At 46.0% G+C, this 9987-nt stretch overlaps 1 protein-coding gene across 1 annotated transcript in view; it reads left to right on the forward strand.

Moving 5' to 3' along the window:
• MYO10 (myosin X) overlaps positions 1 to 5495 on the forward strand; it is a 190800-nt gene extending 185305 nt beyond the window's left edge. Inside the window, exons 40-42 of the mRNA XM_006907122.3 lie at positions 1001 to 1016; positions 1482 to 1673; positions 4034 to 5495. Of these exons, the coding sequence (XP_006907184.1) occupies positions 1001 to 1016; positions 1482 to 1673; positions 4034 to 4135 (310 nt within the window). The 3' untranslated portion in view covers positions 4136 to 5495. The remainder of the gene's footprint in view (positions 1 to 1000; positions 1017 to 1481; positions 1674 to 4033) is intronic.
• The last annotated feature ends 4492 nt before the right edge of the window (positions 5496 to 9987 follow it).

Raw genomic sequence — 9987 nt, forward strand, 5'->3', positions numbered from 1 at the left:
CTTCTCCTCTTGTTAGAGCCCCCCCAGTTTTTTCCTTTACACGCCCACCCGCCAAAAGTGTTTATTTCCTTTATAGTAAATGCTTTGATAATATTAGGAACGAGTGAAAAGTTAAGATGTTACGTATTCCGAAATAACTCTGACATTTTCTTATGGAAGCTGTAGATCCAATAAAAAGTGCTGGTAAAATTCTACATTAAAAATTTTTTTTTTAAAGTTTCATAACCATTTACACAAAATTAGAAACTTTGGATATGCTGGGATTTTATATTTTATTTTCCCATGTCTGCAGAATTTCTGTTTTGCAGTTGGAACTTAGCCATTAGCATCAACCCAATAGTGGTTCATAGCTTTTTTTTTTTTTTAGTAGACCATTTATTGAAAGAAAATCTTACTCTAATGGTCTAGATCCAAGCTTGGCCAATTGCAGCCCAAGGGCCGAGCCCTGTGTTCCTCCTTTCTTGTAACTTTTTATTGGAACACAGCAATGCTCATTATTTTCTTTGGCTGCTTTCACATTAAAGTGGCAGTGTTGAGTAGCTATGACAGGAAACCACTTTTTTGTGTGGGGCCCATGAAGCCTAAAGTATCTACTCCCCATCTCTTCAGGGAGAAGCTTACCAGCCCCAGGTCTAAATGAGCTTCTGTTTTTCTTATCACAATCAGTTCAGCATGTTATCGGATGACCTTTACGTGAGGCTCTAAAAATCTAAATACCGATTCTGTATTCCAAGATCCCTTCCTGACTCTCTGATGCTATCTTTGGTCGGTTAGTTTGGTTGGTCGATTTCAGTCATGTTGGGTTTTAAGTATAAATCAGATGCTTTCTCAGTGTCACTCACGTGTTTCCTCCTGTTGGTACTGGTTCAGACCAGCCCTGAGTCGCCGTCCCCTACATCGGGACTCATGTTCCTCCACTGATCTGTGCGGGAAAGTCTTGTTAAATCAGTGAGATCCACCACTGCACACTGCAGATCACGGCTGCTTTTTTTCATGACAGTGTTTTTCAAGTAAGAGCCAAGACTGCTCAGCACATAGGGGTTTGGAGAATTTTCCTCTGTGATCCCAGATTGTGTATTTGAAGGTTAATCATCAAACAGAGGGTTAGAGGCAGAACTGGAGCTGGAAGAGACCTGGCTCAGGTGCTTGGTTTGCTGGGGGTCATTGTCAGGGTCCTCAACTAGCCACCTCCACGTAGCTCATCGAAATGACCCACAGAGTGCTGATGTCCAGAGGCGAAGAGTCCCAAAGTCCAAGTGTGATGAGGTTTTTCCAAATATGTAGGATTGATTGACCAACTAGAAAACAGTTAAAACAGCCGAAAAGATAGTTTCTCTTACTTCAGCCCCCCAGCGTAAACGCGCCCTAAGCGTGTTCCGCATTGTGCCGAGTGCTCGCCCCAAGGCCTGCCTGGGATTTCCTGGGCTCTGTGCTTCTGATCGCTTCACGGTCTGACCCTGGTACTGACTCTCGCCCACCAGTGCAAGGAAGGCGGCTTTCCCCAAGACCTCTGGTTGGGCGTCAGCGCGGACGCCGTGTCTGTCTACAAGCGTGGGGAGGGAAGGCCGCTGGAAGTCTTCCAGTACGAACACATCCTCTCGTTTGGGGCGCCCCTGGCCAACACGTACAAGATCGTGGTCGATGAGAGGGAGCTGCTCTTCGAAACCAGTGAGGTAAGAGGCAGACCGAAGAAATCTTTCGTTCGTGGTCTTGACAACACAGAAAAACAGTATCCCGTTTCCTGATGCCTTTGGCCAAGTAATTTTTTTTTTTTTTTTGCAATTAACATTTTTTTAATTAATTAATTTTTTAAATTGAAGAAATGATTTAAATTTTTTCCCCATCTACCTCCCCCCTCCCCCCTCCCCTCTGGTAACCACTAGTCTATTGTCCATGTCCATGAGTCTCTGTCCTGTTCATTTGTTGCTTTTAGGTTTATATCCCACATATAAGTGGTATCATGTAATTTTCAACTTTTTGTGTCTGGCTTATTTCACTTAGCGTGATTGTCTCGAGGTCCATCCACGTTGTTGCAAATGGCAGTATTTCATCTCTTATGGCTGAGTAATTTTCCATTGTATACATGTGCCACAGCCTCTTTATCCAGTCATCTATCGTAGGACACTTCGGTTGCTTCTGTGTCCTGGCCACTGCGATAATGCTGCTATGAACATCGGTGTGCAGATATCTTCAGATCTCTTTGTGGATATGGGTTTTCAAGTCTTTGGGGTAAAGGCCTAGTAGAGGGATTGCTGGATCATGTGGTAGATCAATTCTTGGTTTTTTGAGGAACCTCCATACTGTTTTCCATAGTGGCTGCACCAATTTGCAGCCCCACCAGCAGTGGATGAGGGTTCCTAGTTCTCCGCATCCTCTCCAGCATTTGTGTCCTGTTGATTACTGCTGTTCTAACAGGTGTGAGATTGTATCATTGCGTTTTTGACTGAGTAATTTTGTCACAATGTTTTGCGTTGAGACACATGATACTGTAGCATGGCGGTCCTTCCGAAGCTGCAGGCTCCTCGCGGGCCAAAATCTGGTGACCCCAAATTTCTTCTGCATGCCTTCTCAACAGAGAAATGTGGTTCCCTTGTATGACAGGGTCTTACAGAAAGAAGGAAAAGAAAGAGAAATGACAAAGAAAAACATGTCTAGTTTGGCAGTAAAGCCATTTGAAGGTAGTAGACGACGATGACAGTGAATCAGTGACAACAGTGTGGCTCAGCTCTGCACTGTCGATGGAGCAGAAGCGAGCAAGGAGTGGGACCATCCTGGGCAGAGCTAATCCTGGCTCACAAAATTATTTTAAAAAAAAAATGCCTTTTAATATGTATGCTATTTGCTCCAAAGCTTAAGATGTAAAAATAATAATATTACAAGAAGCCTATTGAGGTCTCCACGTAGGGAGCAGAGGTGGGGGATGGAAGTCACAGTCGGCCAGTGTGGAGAGCGGGGGCTGGGAGGCAGTGATCGATTGCACCGAGGATGCGATGTGGGAGGCAGACGGCCGGCAGGAGGTGTGCGGGGTGAGGGACAGAGGTGGGGGCCTTGGACAGGTGCCAGGCTGCCGGGTCTGGTCGACTCCAGTAGACAACAGGGAACTGTTCTGGGATCTTTGTGCATGATGTAACAGGCAGTGTGTTTACAAACCCTGAGGTGGGGTGGGATTGGCAGGGAAGAGAGAACAGGGAAACGGAAGCCAGGTAGGATGTCTTAGCAGGGATGCAGGCTAGCCGTGAGAAGGGACGGGCCAAACGGGGTGCAGTGACTGCATCATTGGAAGGAGCTAATTTGAGATCACAGCTGGCCTGGAGCAGAACTGGGCATCTGCTTCTCCCTGCCTGGCCCTTTGAGCAGTGGTCCCCAACCTTTGTGGCACCAGGGACCGGTGCTCCTATGAGACTCTAATGCCTGATGATCTGAGGCGGAGCTGAGGCGGTGATGCCAGCACTGGGGAGCGGCTGCAAATACAGATGAAGCTTTGCACACTAGCCCGGCACTCACCTCCTGCTGTGCAGCCCCGTTCCTAACAGGCCACAGATGGTACCAGTCTGTGGCCCGAGGCCGGGAACCCCCTGCCTTAAAGCCTCCCTCTGTTTCTTCAGCTGCGTCATCAGTCGTTGACTAGAACGGTACAGTCCCGGCGTTTAGAAACTGTAATTGTGAGCTCTGGCACTAACCCTTATTTTAAGTGGGGAGAGTAATCTCAGTCTCAGTGATACCGACACACTTTAGTCTCCTGGGGCGGGTTTTGCTTCGTTTTTATGTTCAAAATCCGACAGTTTAACATCAAGCATAATTGCCACTTCTGCATGCAAGAACCACCAGGTGGTGCTCTCTGCATTCGGAAAAGCCATACTGCTCCTTCTCCCTGACTGGGCAAAAGCAGGTAAACTTGGCTTCAGGTAAAACTTGAGCCGAGGGTTCGCCTGCCAGGCTGGTGGCTTTTGCTCAGAGGACTTCCGGTGGCTAGGCCAGGCCCACTGACCCCTCGGAGACTGGTGACCGTGTGCCGATTTTGCTTCCCCGGCAGGTGGTGGACGTGGCCAAGCTCATGAAAGCCTACATCAGCATGATAGTGAAGAAGCGCTATAGCACCTCGCGCTCCGTCAGCAGCCAGGGCAGCTCCAGGTGAAGACGGGACTGAGTCCATGTGTCTTCAGGGTCTGATCGCGCCCCCTCTTGGCCTCAGCTGGCTCCTGCGTGTGGCGCTCAAAGCAGAGCTTGCCTGGGCTTTCCGGAAGCCTCCGGAAGGGAGGTGTCTTCGAGGGACCTTCTGCCCTGTCCACTTCAGTGATCACGTATTAAGCTGTCAACCTTAACCCAATTTCCAAAGCTTTACTACTTTTCGATGACACATGCCTTAAAAAAGAGGGGGAGAAACCACGCTGCCGCCAAAGCAGCCAGAAGTGCCTTAGCTTTTGGGGAACTGACACTGATGGACCTTAACTGTGCTACTGACGGGCAATGCTTCCCCCCCTGGTTGGGGAGCCTGACAAAGCCTGGAAAGGGGGCGTTCATCCATCACTTATGCACTAACTTCCCAGCCTGATTTCCCCGACTTTGAGGGAAGGTGAGGGAGTGGGGAGGAGGGGACAGAGAGAGTACAAGGGGACAGTGTATTTTAGTCAGAGTGCTGCTGGCAGCCTTCCTCGTGGACATGTATTAACTTTTTTTCTTCGTTTCATCTTTTAAGTATATGTGCTTGCCAGTGCATGCGTGTGTTCATAAACTCATCACTTTAATCATTGTTTCATGAGCATTAAAAGCAAAGGGAAAAAGGATGTGCAATGATGTAAACAGTCTGTCTGTATATTTTAATAGTTCAGAGTTATAGTCTCCAACTGTTACTTTATAAGGTGGTTTTATTAACAAACCGGAATCTTGGATTTTCCTGTCTTTGCTGTATTTCGAAAGCCACGTTCTGACTCAGTTTCGTTTCACATGTAGCAAAGTCTGCATTCTGTGTCTGCTGTATTATAAACGGATATGCAGCCTACGAATAACTGTATTTATAAACCACTCTTAAACAGCTGGCTCCAAGGCTGTTTTTAGAACTATATGAAGTCATTTTGGAATCTTTAGTTTCTAAAAGATTTAAGTTAAAAAAATGTTTCTTCGAAGGTTAGCTTGTGTCGCTCTGGGTAGATTACAATATAACCATGTCGGATATGGGAGAGAGATGCTGTACTCCGAGCAAATCTTTACAAGACCCTGACATCAAGTGCTGAGGCTTTAATAAAATACACGTATTTTATCCCAAGTTTATAATGGTGGTCTGAAAAAGGCACCTGTAAATAAATCAGCATTTATGACCAGAAGAAAAATAATCTGGTCTTGGACTTTTATTTTTATATGGAAAAGTTGTAAAGACTTAGACCAACTAAGTCTACCCACAAAGAAAAAAACAATTGCCTTATTCCCTTATGGACAACCATGTGAAATCATTGTTTATTGGCTCAAAAAAGTCTGACAATAAAAGATATTAGCTAACATGCAGTGTGTGTTCTTTATCGGGGCAGCTCTAAGTACAATATGGGATTATATTTTTGTTTTTGTCATTTTTGGTGTTAGTACTTTTGACTTCAGGGTGCCCAAGCTGTGTGTTTCATGCACTTGACCGCCAGGTCTCAAAGCAGACATGTAGACATCTCGCCTGCTCTCCCAAACACAGAGCATGACTCCGGGAAAGCTGAGAAGGGAAAAGACAGGGTTCAATGAAATCACTGAAATCTAAGGACTCGAGAGGTTTACGCTGAAGTCTCCTGTTGCCTAGCCCGAGTGTGCCTGATCCTACAACCTGCTCATAGCCCTGATCACTGTGGAGCATGATGCTTGAGCGGCAGGTCCCTTAGCCACCGATTGACCCAAAGGACCAGCTCAGGACACTGGGTCTCACCTGCAGAGGCCCCTCAGCCAGACGTGGACATGAGCACCACCAGTTCCCCGACGTCCCTTTCTCTTAACCTCTGACCCCACCTCTGCTGCATCCAGGCATCAGCCTTGCCCCACTCCGCAGGGCCTGGGAAGTCACCTGAAGCCAGGTGCTGCCAAGCACCTGTGGCCTGGAGTGACAGGAAGATGGTCACCTATGTTTTCTTGTTTTTGTTTTCATTTCAAGCCCGGAGAGAAGTTGGCGGAAGTGCCTTTTCCACTGCTCACGACTCAGGATTCCCTGTCACTTCTTGTACCCCAGAGAGCCGCCCTCCCCCTTGTGTAAGGAAGTCGGCAAAAAAGGCAGAGCGACACGGCTGAGGTCTAAAGCCAGGACACAGGCCTTTGCGTGTTAAGAGCTTCGTTTGGGTTCGCTTCAACCTTCTGCTTAGAAGTAATTACAGAGTGAGAGGAGATTGCAGTAGGGTGTATAGAGAGGCCTGTCTCCTTCGCCTGCTCCCCCAGCGGTAGCGTCTCATGTGCCGGAAGAACAGACGCAGCTAGAACGAGCAGTGAGCTTCCCCAGCCACGGATTCTTTCACCAGATTTACACGCACTCACAGGCACACTAGGCTGGAACGCGGTCGGCAGAGTAATTTTGAATATCTGCTTATGAGGGAAAGAAGTCAGTATGAATCATGGCATCACGGCTGACTTCAGTAACCTAGTTGTATTTTCAATGTGTTTTAATTTTTAATTCTTTTGGAAGAGAATGCACATGAGTGTTTTTCTTTTTTTTTTTTAATTGGCAGAAGTTACTTTTCCTTCCAGCCCTGGTCCCCAGCTACCCAGTTTCCGTCCCCAGAAACAGCTATTTTTACCATTTTCTTGAATATCTTTCCCAGAAATATTTCAAGCAGCATATATATACTCACATGTAAATTCCTTGTTCTCCTTTCCTTTTAAAAAACATCAAAGCATAAATTCTCTTGCATTTTTCCAGAATAATATCTTTGATAGGATTCTAGGCAGTATTTACACAGTTCTTATTCTTTTTGTGTATAGGATCGACGGCTATGGGGGGGAAAAAAGGCCACCTGATTTCTCTAAATAAAATTCAGAAATTCAAGAAGGCAAATACTTTATAAGACTTTTTCCTCAGCACAGTGTTGAGTAAATATATATATATATGCTATAGTAAAATTATATATTATCAATCATGTATTGGGATCTTTGATAAATTCTAGAAATATTTGTTGGATATAAAAATAAGTGCTTTAAAGAATACGAAAATCCTCACACCAAAAGCTTATAGGGGACAAACAAGTATACATAAAACTAAATTGAACTAGTGCATGTGTTCCTATTCCATACATAATATGCTGGAAAATATTTGACCTGGGCTCTAGGTTGGCATTGCCATTATCAAAATACATAATTTTAATCCCTTAGGTCAGGGGTCCGCAAACTACAGCCCAGAGGCCAAATCTAGCTCTCGCCTGCTTTTATTAAAGCATTTATTGAAACACATCTCTACCTGTTGTTTGTCTATAGCTTCCTTTGCTCTACAATGGCAGAATTGACTAGGGACACAGACCCCTTGCAAAGCTGAAAATATTTACTCTCTGATACTCTGTAGAGTTTGCAGACCCCTGGTTTAGGCGATTATGGAAGTAAAATCAATCGTCAGCTATAGTTTGAATTGATTCCACGTGTTATCCTAGGAATATACAGTCCCCAGTTTTGAGATTACTGCTTCAAGTGTTTCTCGTCCACTATTATGAACGACCATCCTGATGTCCTTCCCCGCCTCCCTGCATTTCCTCCCGAGCACAGACTGGCTCAGCATCACCTGTCACTTCTACCTAGCCAGCAAATTGACTAGAGCCTCTCCAGAACAAACTCATCTTCCCACCACGTCGCCCAAGAAACCCGGCACCCTGCCCGCCTGGAACGATGCAGGGGCTTGGCTTAGCCAGAAATGGTGAACCAGCCACAGCCCCCTTCTCCAGAAGTTTATTGTGGAGATCAAACTGCACGTGGAAATGCTAAATGACCGCAAATGGAGACACAGCAAGAGTCAGGGGTAGTGTCTGAGGTCCCCGAAGCAGCTATGTTGATGGGATGAGGAGGTCAGGGGAGGACTCCAGGTGAAGGGGTCCTGAGTTGGCCTTGCAATGTGGCAGAGGGGACTGAATTTCGGGAGGAGGGCCCTGGAAGGAGCACAAGCATAGGCATGGACATGGCGATGGCATAGAGCCAGGGTCAGGGCCAGGGCCAGCAGCTAAGCCATGGTTCTCTTGCCTTGGCTCCAAATAGCATCTCCATTGGTCTCCATGCTTCCACCTTGGCATCCCTCATCACCCCCTCAAGCTCCCCACCACCCCCGGAAATGCTTTCTCCACAGACCAGGTGCCAGAGGAATCTTTTTAAAACACAAATCCAAACATATCCCTCTCATAACTTTCTCACCCAAACGGAAATCCCTGTGCTTTCTGCCCCCGCCCGCCCCTCTTGCTTCAGCCATGCCGGCTCTGACTCAGCAGCACATCTCTTGGTCATGTTCTTTCATCCCATCTCCATTTTGTCAGTCCCCCAAACTAGAGTTTCCCGTCGCCCAGCAGTGAGGCCGGTGACCGACGTTTCCTGGTAAGACCCAGGGTCTGCCTCAAGAAGACGAGAGCTGTCTTTGCTGGGATTCCGGCCGTGACGTGCTGGTAGGTGTTGACCACGGGCTCTCCAGGGAAAAACAGTCCGCTCTGTAGTGTTTGCTGATGTCCATGGTGTCAGTTTTCCCACTGTGGCTAATTTCAAGGGGCAAGGTGGCATCACTGAATGCGGAGTTGGAACAAGGTGCGTGGTCGGCGCTTGGAACTTGGCCTAGCACACGTGACAGGTCACGTCAGTAAGGAACGTTTCAATCAAAAATGTCATCTTATTCTGAAGAATATCTCAAGTTTTCACTTGAGAAGTAAAAAGGATGACTTATGAAGCCTAAGTACTTTGGAAGAAAATTAAAGAGATCTTCAAAGTATATAATCTGTTTCTATCTTTAGTTTTCTCAGGGACTTTTATTTTCTCTTTCAAGTAATAACAGGATTACAGCTGATTAGCAGTTTGAAACATAAACAGGGCCTGCTCCCCCGGAGGCATCCAGACATGTGCTTGGTGGGAACCAGTTGCCAGATTAGAGTTCTGATCACTCCCTTGTGACCTGCCAGGAAAGCAAACAAACAATTCCTATAACTCTGATCTCTTGGGAGAATTGTTCTCTATAAGTTTACTTAGTGACTTGACACTGAAACTTAATATTGCCTCTTAATTAGAGCTAAGATAACTCCAAGGATCAACAACAACCATTACACAATTTTACCAAAATTTACTAAATATTTACTGAATTCTAACTGGATGAAAAAAAGACAAATCTATCTCAATGGGGTTTGCAAAGGAAACAAGAACCGTCTTAATTTATTTAGGGCCCAGTTGGGGGAAGAAAGTGTAGATAAATGAAACAAGTAGTGGATTGTAACACAGTAACAGTATATGCACCGTCTGCATGCGGGTTGTAAGGGGTCCAGAAAGCCAGGTTCAAGAAGAGTTTTCAGAAGAGAATATTGAGCCAAGAGATGCAGCTTTGTAATGTGCAGTGTGAGCACATGCCAGTGGAAGAAACGAGTGAAGAAAACCCACGAGGCAAAAAACGAACAGAATGTGGACTTATCAGTAATTCCTTCTCACGCTTTCACCGCATTTTCCTTTCTCCGTCTCTGATGCAGTCGGTGGCATGAGCTGCCATGTGCTCAGCACGTATTATGTTTCAGGCTTGGGCCCGGGCGGATTACCATCATTATCTCATTGTGTCCTCAGTAACTGTGGTGTGGGTGCTAACAAACCTATTTTTCATTGAAGATATTGTGATTTAGAAAGCAATTTATTTAATAGGCTGTAACAGCTTTGCTGTGTAATAAATCACTCCAAAATTTAATGGCTAAAACAACAGTCATTTATTCAGGTCGCGGTTCTATAGGTTATCAGTTTGAGCTGGGCTCAGCTGGGCAGTCTTCCTACGCCGATGACTGTTCAGTTCAGCTGCAGCCAAGTCAACTCGTTTGA

This window comes from Pteropus alecto, unplaced genomic scaffold (genome assembly GCF_000325575.1).
Source record: "Pteropus alecto unplaced genomic scaffold, ASM32557v1 scaffold152, whole genome shotgun sequence".
In the NCBI taxonomy this organism is placed as follows: domain Eukaryota; kingdom Metazoa; phylum Chordata; class Mammalia; order Chiroptera; family Pteropodidae; genus Pteropus; species Pteropus alecto.